Genomic DNA, 17,996 nt, shown 5'->3' with positions numbered 1-17,996 from the left:
GTATAGGCCTCCCTATACTAGTTCTAGTTGTTTCCCCAGGATCCCCCAGGGATAGGCGCCCCTCCTTTCTCCCAGCAGATGGACTGGCAGCCTGGCGCCTGGGGCAGGGTGAAGGGGTCTTTTCTCTCCTGGGAACCAGGATATTTGGGCATCTGGACAGGAACATAAAAGTAGATAAAAGTGGGCCCTCCTTTCCAGTGTTCTCAGAAGCCCTCGAGGGCGGGGGGAGGGGCGACGGAGGGTAGTTACGACATCATCAGTACTGAGATGGCATCAGTACTGAGAGAGCCCTCTCCCACCTTGGCCACCTCTATCCTTCTCAGCTATTCCTTCCACCCACCGCACTGGCCACAGAGGGTGTGCGGGGCGGGGGGCGGCAATTTGACTTTGGTGCTTTTTATGTGTGTCCCTAGAGAACACACTATCACTTCTCCTACCTTCCACAGGACCCTCCCTGTTCTGAGCTTCGGGCAGAGGATGCTCCTAACATGAAGCCCCAAGCAAAGCCTTCTGCTCCATGGGAGTCTAGGCACCCGGCCTAGAAAGGCAGTCTCTTGCAGGGGTTTGCAGGTGTGCTCAGGAGGGTGAGTTTCAAGGAGGGAAGTACCTGTGTCTCTCACCAAACTGAATAAATCCTTCTGAACTCGTCCAAGAGCGAGTCAGCGTCATAGAAACAGGCAAGGTGGTGAAGACCTGGCTTTCACTTTTTGAGGTCTGCGCAGGTGGCAATCACCCACTGGTGACCTTTCGGGGAGAACGGTCACAATCGGTAGTACATACTCATCTGGGAGCTAATGAGGAAATTGTCTAGTACCTGACGGTAAGGGCCGAGGTCATCCAGTTTTGCCAGCCCCACCTAGGAGTTTCTCTTCTTGCCTTAACCTCTGCTTGAATGGTTCCTTCTAGTTCAAGTTAAAGATGGAGGTTCTAGGTGAGCGCTTCCTCCTGTCCTTCCATATGCATTTGTGGCACACCCCCACATGTGTTTTTCTTTCCTTTCTCCCCTGCCCCCTTCTTCTTCTTCTTCTTTTTTTTAATATTTGAGGTTGTGTCTTGCTATGTAGCCCACACTGGTCTTAAATTCTCCATCCCCCTACTTTTCCTCCTGACCTTCCAGCCCCTGAGTTTATAGGCCTGCCCTGTCATGCTGATTCCCTTGGAGAAGCTGAGTGCCCCACCTCAGCTCCTTCCCTTCCCCTTCTCCCTAGTGTTAGCTGTTCTTCAAGGTGGTCCTATCTCTTATGCCACCACGTCTGTCATCAGTTTAGTCCTTCTGGTATAGCTGTTTTCTCATCTGGACTGTCTTTCCCTGACTTGTCAAGTGAATTTTTAAATCTTCTCTTTCCCTTGTTATGCCCATGTTATGTCTACATTTCTGTCCTTCTCAGCTATCCTGTGTTAATACAGAGGAGACTGGTTTTTCTACACCACTTCTTTTTTATTGCACGGTGTGTGTGTGTGGCAGGGGGGTGCAGGTTTCACTATGTAGCTCTGGCTGGCCTGGAACTCATTCTGTAGACCAGACTGGCCTCAAACTCACAAGAATCTCCCTGCCTCTGCCTTCTGAGGAACACCTTGCAACCAATTATTTCTTAAATTTTCTTTTTTCTTAATTTTTCTTTAAAAAAATAAGATTACATTTCTTTATTTTTAGTTCTCCCTCCCTCCCTCCCTCTCTCTCTCTCTCTCTCTCTGTGTGTGTGTGTGTGTGTGTGTGTGTGTGTGCGCGCAGATGTACCATAGTATGAGTGTGGAGGTCAGAGAACTACCTCTGTTGCCTCCCGCCATTTTGTGTGTGTGTGTGTGTGTGTGTGTGTGTGTGTGCAGATGTACCACAGTATGAGTGTGGAGGTCAGGGGACTACCTCTGTTGTCCCCCACCATGTGGGTCCCAGGGGTTAAACTCAGGTCATCAGGCTTGGAAGCAATCACCTTCACCTCCTGGACCATCTCATCAATCCTTGAGATGTCCTTTCCTTTAGCTTCTATTTCAGTTTCTTTTGCTTTTTATTTCTGGTTTTGTTTTGAGCACTGGGAATTGAGCCTGGGGCCCATGCATCTAGGCAAGTGCCCCACCACTGAGCTGCATCCCCAGCCCTGCTTTATTATGCTTCTCTCGAATTCTGTAACATGGGCTTCCATTGTTACTGCATATAGCCGTCCTCCACTGGCACTGCATCTTCTACTGCAGAGAGGACTTCAGGGGACTGAATTTAGCTTTTATCTCTATTTAGGTTTCATCCATTCCAGTGGCCTCAATTCCCACACTACCCAGACAGCACTGACATCTGCCATTTGAGCCTCATCTCTCCAGTCTCACTTCCGTTCTAGCTTTCCGGCCAACTCCACCTTAAGTCCTTGAAACCACCTTAAATCCAACAGGCTGGAGGAAATGCTCACTCCTCAAGATGCTTATTCAGCCTCTTACTTACCCAGGCCTACCCAGTCAGGTCCCAAGCTGCTTCCTTCTGCCATACTTTCCTTTAAAGTTTAACATGGAGCCTCCTCCTCCTTTGGACAATCTTCTGTAGCTCAGGCTATGAATTTGCTATTGTAGACACAGCTGCCTTTGAACGCTGATCTTCCTGCTTCTGGGTGCTAGGATTACAGATGTGTTTCGTTTCCAGTACAGTCTTTACTTTCCATTGCTAAACCCTTACTCTAAGCTGTCACCGTCACCTTCATTCTTTCATTTGTTCATTCAGAATATTTCTAAAAGTTTTCTTTAAATTTTATAGCCACGTGTGTTTGCCTCTTTGACTTTATATGCACTACAATATGTGCAGGAGCCCTTAGAGGCCAGAAGTTGGATCCCCCTGAAACTAGAGTTACAGGTAGTTGTCAGCCACCTGCCCAGCATGGGTGCTGGGAAATGAACTCATGTCCTCTGCAAGAGCAGTGAGTGCTCTTAATTGCTGAGCTGTCCCTCCAGCCACCATGCAGAATATTTTGACACCCACTATGTGCTCAGATCTGTAGATATAGATATGAATAGCAGAGGGAAGGAGGTACCTAGCTCTGAAAATTTACATTCTAATACAAAAGGCAGATTAAAAACTAGAAAAATACTATAAACTAATAATATATATCTACCTATATACTGTATAAGGCGATATAGTAGAATACACACACACACACACACACACACACACACAGAGAGAGAGAGAGAGAGAGAGAGAGAGAGAGAGAGAGATGGTGGTGCATGCCCATAATTCTAGCTACTTTAGGAGGCCGAAGCTGGAGGATCACAAATTTGAGGTCAGCTGGAATAATACCATGAGTGTTTCAGAAAGGAAGGAAGGATAAAATAAAAGAGAGGGGCTCAGGAAAAGGCTCAGGCAATAAAGAGCTTGCTTGCAGATGTTCAGATCTGAGTGGAGTCCCCAGCATCCCTGTGAAAAGCTGGGTATTGGGGAGCACTGGGGAGGTAGTGGCAGGAGTGTCACAGGCCTTGTTGTCTAGTCAGTGTAACCTTATTCTCAAGGATCCTCTCTCTCCTCAGGATCCTAAGAACACCGGAGTTTGTTCTCTGGCCTACACATATACATGCATGCACATACATGTGTGCTCACTATAGTGTGCACATGCACATATGCAAATTACATTACATTTTAAAAAGATTTGTTTAATTTATGGGTATACATGTTTGCCTGTGTAAGTTTACATGTGCCGCATGCACTCAAGAGCCCGTGGAAATCAGAAGAGGACATCAGATCCCCTGGAACTGGAGTTACAGGTTGTGAGCAGCTTGACTTGGGAACTGAAACCCCCAACCTGAGTCCTCTCAAAGAGCAGGAAACACTCTCAACCACTGAGCCATCCTCGGGCCCCAAGCTTGCTTTCTATCTATCTACCTATCTATAGAAAAAAGATCCAGAACCTGGTATGGTGGAACTTGCCTTTAATTCCAGCACTTGAAAGGCAGAGAAAGGCAAGTGAATCTCTGTGAGATTAAAGCCAAGTTTGATCTATCTAGTAAATTCCAGGCAGCCAGGGCTACGTAGTGAGATCAACTCAAAAAAAAAACAAGACCAATACTAACAGTGCTAAAATATGGTAAGAAGAGGGGAAAAAAAAAGCAAGGACGTTAAATGAATAGTTTGTTTGTGCGGTTGGAACCCAGAAGCCTCAAAGAGACCTAAATGAGGGAGGAAGCATGCATGGCCAGGGTATCAGCAGACCCCATTTTGGTGTTTTTATGGAATAGGCAGTGAGGAGCTTAATGTGGCTGGGGAAACCACACAAGGTGTTAGACTTCTATTCTGAATGAAAAGGGAAATATCAAGTTTGGGGCTTTTTTGTGTTTTTGAAATTTATTTTATGTGCATGAATGTTTTGCCTCCTGTATATATGTGCACCACAAACACGGTATAATGGCTGTGGAGGCCACACTAGGGCATGGGGTCTGCAGCTGGAGTGACAGGTTGTTGTAAACCATTTTGTGGGAGCTGGGAAGTGAACCCAAGTCCTCTGAAAGAGCAGTCAATACTCCTAACATCAGAGATAACATCCAGTCCCTGGGTTTGTTAAGTTGTGTGTGCATGTGTGCATGTGTGTGTGTGTGTTCCTAGGGATGACCAAAGCCTGGGACAAGTCCTCACTACAGAGCTGTAACCCCAGTGCTAAAATATCTTTAAAAAAAAGAAAAAGGAAAGAACATGATCTAATTTTTTATTTTAGTTTTCAGTTTTTTTCCAGAGTCTCTCTGTGTAGCCCTGGCTGGCCTCTCTCAGAAATCCACCCGCCTCTACCTTGAGCACTGGAATTGAAGGTGTGCCACCACATTTGGCTCAACAATCTGATTCTCTAAATTTTATGATTTACTTATTGCTTGTTTTTGTTGAGACTGTTTTATGTAGCTCAGGATGACTTCAAAATTGCTGTGTAGCTTAGGATGACCCTGAACTCCTGATTCCCCTGCCTCTACCTCACAAGTGTTGGGATTACAGGCCCGTGCCTTAATTTTTTTAAGTGTTCTTGAGGTCTAATTTACAATAAGCTGCAAGTTTTTAAAGTGTATACTCTGACTGGTTTCCACAGATGTAAATGCCCATTAAACTAACACCACAATCAAAATACGAAACATCCATCAGAAACGTGTTCTATCCAACCGATGATCAGAATCACTATTTCATGCTGTGGGAAGAAGGGACAGGAGCAGAAGCAATGGTGGACAGGAAGAAAGTGGTTGAGACCTGCAAGGCCTGAGTTGTGATGAGGGTAGCATGGACTAGGTAAACCATAGCTGTAATTAGCTGATTAGAAAGTCATTAATACTTCCTTGCTGTTTATGTACTCCATGAAAAGGACATTTTATTCCATTCACGGGGTAACACACATGCATACACACACTCCCCCCCCTTTCTGTCCGGTACCTGTTGCCATCAGTCTAATCATTCCAACCCTTTTAGGCCCCATTTCTTCTACTGTAACCACTCCCAATCCATACATTTGTTGTTATCTATCTATCTATCTATCTATCTATCTATCTATCTATCTATCTATCTATCTATCATCTATCTATCTAATCTATCTATTGGCTTTTTTGAGACAGAGTTTCTTTGTAACAGTCTTAGTTGTCTTGGATATCTCTCTCTCTCTCTCTCTCTCTCTCTCTCTCTCTCTCTTGTTTTTTGAGACAGGGTTTCTCTGTAGCTTTGAAGCCTGTCCTGGAACTAGCTCTTGTAGACCAGGCTGGCCTCGAACGCAGAGACCCGCCTGCCTCTGCCTCTGGGATTAAAGGCGTGTGCCACCACCGCCCGGTACTTCTATTTTCTCGATCGGTCCTCTCCATACTACCTTTCTTTCCTATTTCCATCACACTTATATTTATACCGCTCATCCATGCGTCAATCATGCCTACACAGAGTTCCATCTTTTTCAGAAAGCATTTCGATGTTCCGGTGGTTATCTCCCCTCTGGCTCCAATCTCTAGCTGTACTCGGTGCTAATACGCTTCAGAGTAAATTTTTAATTTTTTTAATTTCGCTGTAAGAACGCAGTGATGACAGTGTACCAGTCCCGGGGACCCCTGGGTCCTCACCCAGTGCGGGCCTGGACCTATGCTACTTCAGGCACTCGCTGCCCAAGTATCTTCGCTGTCAGTCCTCCCCTCCTCCTTTGGCATCTGCTCTGCATTAGTCTATCCCAGGCCTCCGCAGGCGCCGATGATTAAATCATCATCATTAACCAGGGCCTATTCCCCCCACCCCCGGCAGCAGCGAGAGAGTGGGGGGTAAGATCGCCACGTTCCCGGAGGGTCTCTCCCTCCCCACCCCACCCAAAGCACCCTCTCCGAGACTTCGCGAAGCCGGGAGAAACTCCCGCGGTGGAGCGGGGAGAAGGCCCGCCACCCGGACGCAGTTTCGCAGCGCGGACGCCGCAGCAGCCGAGTAGGGTCGCACTGCAGGGTGAGGACCCGGGTTCTCAGGCGAGGTCGAGTCCCAGGACTCCCACTCTTCGGGGCAGCAGCGGGCGGCGATCGCACGGCCTCGGGGTCGGAGGGCACAGGCTATCTATCACAAGCTCCTGAAGTTGATCCAGAGGTCGGGTGCGCACCGTCGGAAGGACGCCCGTGGGAGGGAGGAATACCGGGATCCTGCTACACGACCACCCCCCCCCACTCCCTAATGACCAAGGGGAGGGGGGGCCAGCGGGCTCAGGTGAGCACACGGGGAAAGCGAAAGGGTGAGGGCGGGGTGTGCCGGAAGATTAGCCAATCCGGAGAATTTGAGGCCCTCGTTGCTATGATACAAGTCCCGCCCCGCAGGCGGTACCGGAAGTGGCGGGCTGGGATCAGCCTTTAAGATGGCGTCTCCTCAGGGGGGCCAGATTGCGATCGCGATGAGGCTTCGGAACCAGCTCCAGTCAGTGTACAAGATGGACCCGCTACGGAACGAGGTGCAGGGGCGGCGGGGTGACTGCTGGGGTCCGTTAGCTGTGCGAACCCAAGCGGGCGAGAGGACGGGCGGTGGCGGGACAGGCGCCCATTGCGCCTGCGCAGCAGTGGGGTGCGCGGTACGCACGCGCGATTCCGGCAGGGTTGCCAAACGCTGGACTAAGACGCCTGCGCGTTTAGTGTCACTGACGGCGCTTGGTCTCCCTAGGGAAAGGAGGGTCGGGCGAGTCCGGGAGAACAGAGCACCCGCTGTGCGCGGAGCCCTCTGCTGGGCGGAGGGGGAGCTCATTTCCCCCACCCCCTTCCACGAACTGAGTCCAGTGACAGGAACCGCTCCGGAACTGGGAAGTGCAGAGGTGAGGTGGGGTGGGTTTGCGAGACCAGTGAGGAGTGACTGAGGGTGTGTCCGCAGGAGGAGGTCCGGGTGAAGATCAAAGACCTGAATGAACACATCGTCTGCTGCCTGTGTGCCGGCTACTTCGTGGATGCCACCACCATCACAGAGTGTCTCCACACCTGTGAGTGTCCCGGATCCCGCCCTGTCCTCACCAAGGCTGGCTGCAAGCCTCTGCTGTCTGTCCCACTCGCCCTATGTGCCGGGGTCCCAAAGGGCCTGAGCGTCTGCGTTTCTCCTTACAGTCTGCAAAAGTTGTATTGTGAAGTACCTGCAGACCAGCAAGTACTGCCCCATGTGCAACATCAAGATCCACGAGACGCAGCCTCTGCTCAACCTCAAGCTGGATCGGGTCATGCAGGACATAGTCTATAAACTGGTACCAGGCTTGCAAGACAGTGAGTGGCCACCTTGTGTTCGTGGGGCCTCCTGACTCTCATGCTGGGTGGCAGCTTGACGTGAACAACAGTCTTATTGGGAATCATCTAGATAAAGAGGTCAACAACCAGGACAAAGAGAATTAACATGGCCGCCCTCCACCCCCTCCTAGGTGAAGAGAAGCGGATTCGGGAATTCTATCAGTCCCGAGGTTTGGACAGAGTCACCCAGCCCAGTGGGGAAGGTATGTCCTTGGTGGTTATTTGGGGCAAGAGGGGGACAAATAAAGCTCTCAGAGCATTTCCTCTGCCCAGGTTTGCTCTCTGGGGGAAAGGGGGTGTGGAACCTGTACCAGCCTCCTCAATGTCTACTTTTTCTCAGAGCCAGCCCTGAGCAACCTTGGCCTCCCTTTCAGCAGTTTCGACCACTCTAAAGCCCACTATTATCGCTATGATGAACAGCTGAGCCTGTGCCTGGAGCGGCTGAGGTGAGGGGCAGGTCAGAGGTTGCATGGAATACTACTACTGGTGCCCCAGAATCGGCTAAGGGACTTATGGAAAGGCCAGGGGGACGGAAAGGCCAGGGGGTGAGGGAGTGGCTGTTCCCTTGAAGAGAGTGTGCTATGGATCTAGGTGGGAAGAGAGGAAAAATGCAATCCTCTAACTTATTTCTGTTTCCGTCCAGTTCTGGCAAAGACAAGAATAAAAACGTCCTTCAGGTGAGAAAGGCTGAAGGGAGGGCCTCTTTGAAGGAGAGCCTCTCCCAGCAGCCCCTTCCTCACACACCTGTCCTCTTCCCCCCTTCGCTGCTCCTAGAACAAATATGTCCGATGCTCTGTTAGAGCTGAGGTTCGCCATCTCCGAAGGGTTCTGTGTCACCGCCTAATGCTAAATCCACAACATGTAAGTAAACCCCTGTTATATGAAAGAACAAGAGGCTGAAAGGGGAGGGAATGTCTGATTTGGAGGCTTGTGTCTGGAAGGAAGCTGAGACAGGGAGATTACTTCAAGTTCAAAGTTAGCCTAGGCTATAATTATATATATATTAAATTCCAGGCAAGTCTGGGCTCCAGAGTAAGGCCTTGTCTTCAGAAATAAAAAAAAAAGTGGAAGGAGGCTCTGGTGAGACAGCTTAGCCGCTAAAGCGCTTGCCTTGCAAGCCAGAGTTCAGTTCCCAGACCTAAACCAAAACCAACCTAAGTGAGGCAGTGCAAATTTATAATCCCAGTACCGGGGCTGGGACTAGCCTTACCCTGCTTGATGAGTTCCAGGCCAGTGAGAGAACCTGTTTCAGAAAAGAAACAAGATAGATGGAGCCTGAGGAACAACACCCAGAGCTGTTCTCTGGCCTCTACAGACAGAAACACACAATGTACACAGGAACATACATGCATACATACGCACTCAGGGACAGTCCAGGGAACAGTCTCTGCCGAGGACTACCAAGGTCTCTTCCCTGCCCCATCTCCCCCTTAGGTACAGCTCCTTTTTGACAATGAGGTTCTCCCTGATCACATGACAATGAAGCAGCTATGGCTGTCCCGCTGGTTCGGCAAGGTAAGCCGGGTGCAATGGGTTGAGGACCTTGCAGATGCTAACAGCCCCTCATTTTTTTCTTTTCCTTCTTTCCTTAGCCATCTCCTTTGCTTTTACAATACAGTGTGAAAGAGAAGAGGAGGTAGGGGCCAGACTTGCTTCCACCCCCTTCCCACCCCTCCCCAGATATTTATGTGAAATTAACTGTGGCTTTATTTTTTGAAATAAAAGCTTTTAAAAAGCATTTTTCATCTTCCTTGACTACTCCCTGCACACTCAAGCTTTGGCCTGTGTCCTGGTTGCTCAGCAGTCTCCCCGGTATCTACCAGATGTCCTCAGGATGTCCTTCGTGACTTGCAGGAGTAGTGGGATAGAGGCCCGCGGTGAACTGAAATCTGGCCGTCTACCTGGCAGCTCTTGCTGCCCTCATGTGCTACAGGATATGATAGCAGCCTCCGCGGAAATGTCACAAACATGTCAAGAGAGGAGGGCGTGTGGCCCCTACAGGGCTGAAGAGGAGGAAAAGTAATATTTAAGGAAAAAAATCCAAATAATTGCATTGGTTGTGTAGCCTGGTAACTAAAGACAAGAAAGAAGACTCCAGAAATGGCATCTAGTGGTGCAGATGTGAGCCTAGGACAGCTGTCTACAGAGGCAGCTAGCCTTGGGAAAGGGGAGTCAGTGAAGCTGAGATGGGGGGGAAGACACCAAGAGGAGCACCACAGAAGAGGGGCGTGGTCAGGCAAGGGCCTATCTTGTCTCTAAAAGCCCACTGTATGTGATGAACTTTGGCAATAATCCCAGCCAGTGTCCTGGTTCTATGGATAGCTGTGTGGAAGAGTCAGAAAGTATTTCTGCACCCAAAAGACAAAAAAACAAAACAAACAAAAAACAAAAAAACAAGCGTAGGTAGGGTACACATACTCGCAGCACTCAGGAGGCAAAAGCAGGCAAATCTCTGATTTTGAGCCCTCCCTGGTCTATGGGACGGCTAGGTTACTAAAACTCTGTATTCAAAAACAAACAAAAAAAACCGAAACAACAAAAACCAGGCAGTAACAGGCCAAAGACACACCCAGGCCATCCTGAAGTAAACCTCAGGCTGCTGCCCAATCTGGGATGAGCTGCAGTGAGCAAAGAATTTAAGGTCCGGGGTTCCTAAGTGTAAAGCCTAAATTTTGCTGGCTGAAGGCCTACTCTTGGAGCTTAAGGGGTGAAGCCGCAGGGCGATTGGTAATGAAAAGTGTACAGCTGAGGTCGGTTTGGAAGGCTGTCAATGAATACAGGCCAAGCGACTCTCACTTATAAATTTCAACATTGGGGAAACTGAGGCAGGAGTATTTATTACCAGAAGTTCTGGGCTAGCCTGGATGGAGTACGAAGTGAGCCGTTTCTAAGAAAAAGTGCGAGTGTATGAGGCAGATGATGGATCTGGGTGCGGATGCATCCCTAAAGATTCCGGTTCCCGTATCTCATTTCTATAAAACTGGGTATGTGTGGGGAGGGGTGGACGACAGACTCACCTCCTCCAGGGATCCCCTCCCCCGTTCAAAACAGCTGTTCCCAGAAGCTGACCTCAACAGCAGGGCATGTTGGGATAAATATTCCAATAGTGTTCCTCTAGGACGTCGGAATCTAAAGTCTACAGCACACGGCACCCTGGGTGTCCTCGAGGGTTTATGCGCCTCTCCGCATAAACCCTCGAGGGTTTCTTATGGAGGCATGGGCAAGGAGGAGCGCTGCTAAGCGCAGCAAACACTGCTGAGGAGTTAGACTGTGGTCTGTGTTGTCCCCCTCACCCGCGTTCTGCGAAGGTGCTTGCTCTTGGATATGGCAGCAGCTCAGCAACAAAAAGAAATCTGAGGAATTGGGGTTGAATATAACCAAAATACAAAGTATAAAGTTTTCAAAGCAAAATTTTTTAAATAAAATTTAAAATGTCAGAAAGCAGCTTGTATCCATGAAACCCCGTGCACCACCACCACTCCCGCGCGCTAAATAAATGCTTTTGTTTTATTTTAATTAAGTCGGGCCGGAAGACTAGGGGTTCCTAGCTCAGGAGTCCTGAGCTCCCACGCCTGGAAATGTGGCCGTTACTTTGAGGCTGGAACAGCTGAAGGTGCTAAGGTTTGGATCTGGCGGGAACGATGGGGTCCGGTGGTTGCCGCAATCTTCGTCCTGTCAGCGCAGTGACTGCTGCAGCTGCAGTGCATCTCCTGTGGTTGCTGATGCTGCGCAGCTGCAGACTCGCTTTCCTTTTCCCACCCTGACCCCGAGGTCACGCGCATCTCATTTAGGGATATCAGGCCAATGCTTCTGGGGGAGGGAGTGCAGAACTCAATAGAACTCAACTCCAGAACCCAAGGGATCTGATTACCACTTAGGTCCTCAATCTGAAAAAGGAAACTGTCCCAGGCTGAGTGCAAGCGGTTCTGAGGTTGAGGCAAGAGGATTGTTGTGAGTTCTAGTCCACTCTGGGCTATATGACAAGACCCTGTTTAAACTCCAGCCCTCAAAAGAAAACAACCCAGAGACAGAGGGACCTCTCCCACACACCTTGCTTGGCTTTTCTTCCTTTTTCTTTTTGTGTGTGCTAGGTAAGTCCTCTGCCAACTGACCTATATCCCCAGTTTCTAAAAATACTTTTGTTGTTATTGAGACAGGGTCCCAATGTGTAGCTAAGGCTGTCCTGGAACTTACTATGTAGATCAGACTGGCCTCAAACTCCGAGATCTGCCTGCCTCTGCTTTCCAATTGCTGGGATTAAAGGTGTGTGCCGCCACACCTGGCTTCTGACAAGATTCTTTGTCTACTGCCACGACAGGGCAATTCTGAGCAGCCTCCAATACAGCTTGCTCTTACACTCAGCATTCAAAGGGATTTTGTGGGGTGAGCCACTCTGAGCGCACCAGTCATTTATTGAACAGACCCAAGGGCTAAAGGGACCTGCGTGGAGGGAACCGTTGGGTAACAGGTGAGTGTCTGAAGGAAATGAAGGTCTGAGTGTAAGCATCCCATCTACTCTGAGAGGGATTTAAAAGGCCCCTGAAGTGTCTGAGGGGACAATGGGGAGACAGAGAAGGCTGGAGACCAGAAGAATTGCCTGAGATGCCAGGGAAGACAGCCTGGATCCTTTAGAACCCCAGAGTGCTGGACCTGTGGGTGCAAAACAACCGGGCACCAGGAAGTTTCTGTGCTCCTCAATTCCTGTAGGGAAAAGTCTAAGAGATAGCTGAGTGTTCCTCTCAAGCCCAGAACCCAGGTTTAATCTCTTACTATCCCTCATCAATCACTCACCCTCCTCCGCCCCCCTCTGTGGATCCGGTTTCTCCCCAGCTCAGGTTCCAGATGCATAGCCAGGAGAAGCCCCCTTCAAGGGCCCCAGGATAGTCTGGACTAGCCCCTAGGCATTGGGCTGGCCTCAGTCAGCCTCTGATGTCAGGACATCTTCCCTTTAACCTCTCCACTTCTCTTTCTCCCCCCAAAACCTGTGTCTGAGGACTATCCCGTCCATCACCTGAGCCCATCTGCTGAAGGGAGGAGTAGGCAGGAGAGATGGAAGGAGAGGAGGGCAAAGCCCCTCAGGAGAGCCCCACACTCCTCACCCCCACCACAGGAGTAATTGAGAACAGAGGTAAAAAGGACATAAAAGCCACATAATGGATATGTGAGGCGAGGTTGCAGTGTCTTTTGGGTGACAGGACTGGGATGCGGTGGGGCAGTTCCTGCTGCCTCCTGGGATCGGCTTTAATTGCAGATTAAGTGAAACCACAGGGCCTGTGCTGAGGACTGAGGCCTGTGGCAGAGGCCCTCTACTGCCCTCTCCCCCACTCGTCCCCATTAATAACCAATTAACAAGGTTCTGAAGCAGCTCAGCTTTTCCCTGTGGCCTGGCTCTGCTCTCTGACCCTTCATTGAGCTTCAAGAACATCCCCCAGGCTTCCAGGAGGAGCTGAATGCCTGAAGGCTGGGGTGTCATCAGAGGAAAGGGAACCCTTTATTGGGAAGACACCCCTCCCACTTTCAAGGGGAATGTCCTATTGTCAAGGAGCCTTTGGCCCAGGTCCCCAGGATCTCCCAAGTCCTATTTGGGGCACCACAACTCTAAGTTACATTTGTTCTAGGGTGAAGGCGTAAGTCACAGACAATCCCACACCAGTTTGGAATTATGATTAATAGAATGGTTATTTATTCAAAGGGGAAAAAACTTACAGATTACCGTCCCAGACAACAGCCCCTCCGCGCGAACAGGAAAGGAGTCCAGGGGCCGGAAACGGAGCCGGAAGACAAAAAAAGAGTGGAGGACAGCCGCTGCTTTTTTTAAAGGGAGAGACCACGCCCCAATGGGCTGGTAACTCAGCGGCGATTGGCTGAAGGAGCTGAAGGAACTCCCACAGCATCTCCCCCTTTTGTTTAAGTAAGAGAGTTCTAAGCCTACTACGCAATTATATACAATAAGTACAAACCTACGAAATTATATACAATAAATACAAATATCCTATTCTAACTAGCTTAAGTCTTGTATAACAAATAACTTGGCCAAGTCATGAAAGGAAAGTAACTACATTTATATAATCTTCAATCCCATCGAAGATCTGAGAAGGGAAATAATGTTATCTGAGTAATTAGGAAGTGCAATCAAACAACTTCCAGAACATGTACCAAATCGCAGAGACAACTGGCTACCTGGACAAACACCCAAAGTCACATTTGCAGCGTTGAAGCAACCAACTTTGGCTAAGGCCTGATGTAACTGACATACCATTTTCAAAGGCAAGAAACTTCAAAACTATCTTACCCTGTCTTGGCAGGATATGACAGTCTTGTTTTATCCATTTACGGATATTCTGTAACTCTGTCAGTAGTTGAGGTATGAGCATTTTTTTACCCAAAGGCCAGTTCTGCCAAGAAGAAAGGCTCCAGGTGGAGTGTCTTTGGTGCTCAACATTCTCTCGGGCATAGATCAGTGTTGCCAGGAGTGATTGTGTCTCCCTACCATAGAACTCTGAATTAGATTAAAGGCCATTTTCTACAGCTCTTTGAAGAGGTTGAAGATTATCTATCTATACTGAATATAATCTCTATATATCTAAAGAACCTGATTAGTCTAATTATAAATGACAAACTTAGATGACTGTTGATCTATATAATTCTCAATATCTATCTAACTTAAAGACTGAGATAATAAACAAGTGTGCAATAAATGAGGACAATGAGACCTCCAAATATAAACAATGTGCAAGTATACATTGCAATATGGTAAATATATATCAATACATAAACAATATATAAGTATCTTAATCAGAGGTAGAAGTGTACAATGCAATATGGTAAATATACATATATCAATACAATATATATATACAAATACATAAAAATGTTTTAAACAGAGGTAGAAGCATGAAGCATGCATGCATAAAATAGTCAACATAATTTAACTTTGTATCAATATATAAGAATCGATACCAATATGTTTGTCTAAAAGCAATAACTCACAAGTACAAATCTATTTATCCCATAATCCAATTATCCCTCCTTTTTTTTTTTTTTTTTAAGATTCCTGTGCTTATAAAATTCCTCCCCCAACCCTCAACCGTATACTAATTATAACCAACCCCTAAATGATGTCCCTAAACCCAAGGACAAACTTTATTGGGAGAGGGGACGTCGTTCTCTAGAATTACTTCCAGCTGTCATGGGGGCAACGTTCTTTCTGGGGGATCCTGTGAAAGTAAAATGATGGTTAAATTTCAAGATCAATGTCTTTTAAAATTGCAAATAGTCTCTGAGTATTTTGTGGAGGTCTGGCCAGAATGTTGTACAAGATGTGCACCATTTCAGCACGTTGGAACCGTCTTGTGCAGCTGGTACCCAAAACAGGTCTTGTAGTAGCGCTATCAGTATCATGACGTCATATCAACCAGGTGGAGTTGTTGTTATGGGGCCCCATCTTCTTCCTGGAAACTTCAAATGTCACTGTAGGAAAAACTCATTGTTCATTGTGGAAAACTTAAACATTAATTATATAGACATATACATGAATACCTATATTCAATGAGAGACATGATAGATATATTTAATGAAGGTATGATAGATATGAAGAAAAGTAAAGATGTTTTCTAAACTCATATTTCTTTCTGTCCCATATCATGGCTCTTGACATGAGACAGAAACTCCAGAAACTCTGGGTTTTTCTTTAAACAACAGGCTTGGAATTAGAGAGGGACTGAGCCAGAGTTCAACTCTAAAACCAGCTCTATAAATTTAGAAATATGATTTAGTATATGGTACTTACAGAACCTATTCAGTTTTCTTGATAGTCCCTATTGGGCCGTTATTTTCCATCTGTCAGTATTCAAATATCCAGGGTCCCTTGAACTTTTCAAAGATCAGTGTTTTCCTGTGGAGATAAGAACAGAACCCTGCCCCCATTCTATATGCTTTTCTTACCACCTGTATGGTTATCATCATTGTAGATGCTGTCATTTCTCCTTTCCAAGAGGTTTCTCCTCTTCAAATCGAACCTTTATTAATTTTGATGGTATCCACAATTTTTCTTCTCCTGTGGAAACAAGAGCAAAACCCCTTCCCCAACGTAGCACATCTCCTGGCTTCCATTGAGAGGTCAGCACGTCTTTGAAATAAACAGGTTGGTTTAGTTCAGAAGTTTTTTCCATTATCCAATGCCTCTCTGCTGCTGTTGTTCCTTTCTCATTAGCATTAAGAAAATTCAAGGTTAATAAAGCATTATGCAATCTATTTCTGGGGGTATCTTTCATCCCTTTCTGTTTGTTTAGCATATCCTTTATAGTACGATTTGATCTTTCTATAACTGCCTGACCTGTAGGATTATTTGGTATACCTGTAACGTGTTTTATATTATAATAAGCAAAGAAGCGTTTCATTTTCTTAGATACATATGCTGGACCATTGTCTGTCTTTATTTGTGCAGGTATACCCATGATGGCCATAACTTCCAATAAATGTGTGATTACCGAATCAGCCTTTTCTGAGCTCAGGGCAGTTGCCCATTGAAAACCTGAATACGTGTCTATGGTGTGGTGTACATATTTTAATTTACCAAATTCCATAAAGTGGAACACATCCATCTGCCAGATTTCATTCCTTTGAGTACCCTTTGGGTTACTCCCTGCAGGCAATGGTGTTTGATTATAGAAAGAACAAGTAGGACATCTCTTTATAATGTCCTTAGCTTGTTGCCATGTAATGGAAAACTCTTTCTTTAAGCCTTTACTATTGACATGATGTTTTTTATGAAATTCTGAGGCCTGCAGAACACTTCCAATCAATAATTGGTCAATTTCAGCGTTACCTTGTGCTAGAGGCCCAGGCAGACCGGTATGGGACCGGATGTGTGTTATGTACATTGGACAAAGCCTATTCCTAATTATGTCCTGTACCTCGATAAACAATGAAGTCAACTCTGTGTCATCTGGTATGAATTCAGCGGTTTCAATATGCAAGATAACTCTTTCTGCATATTGTGAATCTGTAACTATATTAAGAGGTTCTTTAAAATCCCTTAGCACCATAAGAATGGCATATAATTCTGCCTTCTGGACAGAATTATAAGGGCTTTGTTCCACCTTACTCAATTCTTCTGATTTATAACCTGCTTTCCCTGATTTATTTGCATCGGTATAAAATGTCCGAGCTCCAGTTATTGGAGCATCACGTACAATTCTAGGAAGAATCCAAGAAGTTCTCTTTATGAGGTTAAGTCTATCACTTTTGGGATAGTTGCTGCTAATTTCTCCCAAAAAATTAGCACAAGCTCTTTGCCATGGTTCATTATCTTCCCATAACTTTCTTATTTCCTCAGTAGTAAAAGGCACTATAATTTCTGCTGGGTCTATACCTGCTAGTTGACGAAGTCTCAGTTTACCTTTTATAATTAATTCTGAAACCTTTTCTACATAAGTTTTTAATTTTTTACTTGGTTTATGAGGTATAAATATCCACTCTAAAATAATATCTTCCCTCTGCATTAAAATCCCTGTAGGAGAAATTCTGGAAGGCAGTATGACTAGGATGGAACTAAGATTCGGGTTGACCCTATCCACATGTGCCTCCTGTAATTTTTCCTCAATCATTGTCAGTTCCTTTTCTGCTTCAACTGTCAATTTTCTGGGACTATTCAAATCCTTATCACCATCTAAGGTTTTGTTTAAATGAACTATTAGATCAGGTGTTATCCCAACAGCTGGTCGTAGACTGGAAATATCTCCTAACAATCTTTGGAAGTCATTAAGAGTCCGTAACCGGTCTCTCCTAATTTGTGCCTTTTGTGTTCGAATTTTCTCTAACCCTATTCTGTAGCCTAGGTAATTAATAGAATCTCCTCTTTGAATCTTTTCAGGGGCAATTTGTAATCCCCACCTAGGCAAAACTTTCTTTACTTCTTCAAACATACTTTCCAAAATATCTTTATTTGAATCAGATAATAAAATGTCATCCATGTAATGATAAATTATGGACTTGGGAAATTGCTTACGAATTATTTCCAGTGGCTTATTAACAAAATATTGACACAATGTGGGACTATTGAGCATCCCCTGTGGGAGGACAGTCCATTGATATCTCCTAGTAGGCTGAGAATTATTATAAGTAGGCACTGTGAAGGCAAATTTTTCTCTATCCTTTTTTTGCAAAGGTATAGTGAAAAAACAATCTTTCAAATCAATAACTATAAGAGGCCATCCTCTTGGTAATAGAGAAGGCAAAGGAATTCCAGATTGTAGCGGACCCATAGGCTGAATTACCTTGTTGAC

General features: G+C 46.4%; 1 protein-coding gene across 1 annotated transcript; it reads left to right on the top strand.

The window, feature by feature from the left end:
* Positions 1–6,744: 6,744 nt before the first annotated feature.
* Positions 6,745–9,448, top strand: Pcgf1 (polycomb group ring finger 1). The gene is made up of 9 exons (XM_048416580.3): positions 6,745–6,899; positions 7,310–7,415; positions 7,537–7,689; positions 7,842–7,913; positions 8,051–8,156; positions 8,354–8,387; positions 8,485–8,571; positions 9,145–9,225; positions 9,303–9,448. The coding sequence occupies exons 1-9, from the start codon at positions 6,807–6,809 to the stop codon at positions 9,348–9,350; spliced, it is 780 nt and encodes a 259-aa protein (XP_048272537.1). The 5' UTR covers positions 6,745–6,806; the 3' UTR covers positions 9,351–9,448.
* Positions 9,449–17,996: the final 8,548 nt, after the last annotated feature.

Source organism: Myodes glareolus, chromosome 6 (assembly GCF_982192425.1).
Source record: "Myodes glareolus chromosome 6, mMyoGla1.1, whole genome shotgun sequence".
Classification (NCBI taxonomy): domain Eukaryota; kingdom Metazoa; phylum Chordata; class Mammalia; order Rodentia; family Cricetidae; genus Myodes; species Myodes glareolus.
This window is presented reverse-complemented; position numbering and strand designations above follow the sequence as displayed.

What these genes read in the sequence shown, in the direction of transcription:
- Pcgf1 (XM_048416580.3), top strand. Translation starts at nt 6,807, where the DNA reads ATGGCGTCTCCTCAGGGGGGCCAGATTGCGATCGCGATGAGGCTTCGG. An exon ending in GGTACCAGGCTTGCAAGACA is followed by an intron (nt 7,690 to 7,841) that starts GTGAGTGGCCAC and finishes ACCCCCTCCTAG; the next exon opens with GTGAAGAGAAGCGGATTCGG. An exon ending in CACCCAGCCCAGTGGGGAAG is followed by an intron (nt 7,914 to 8,050) that starts GTATGTCCTTGG and finishes ACTTTTTCTCAG; the next exon opens with AGCCAGCCCTGAGCAACCTT.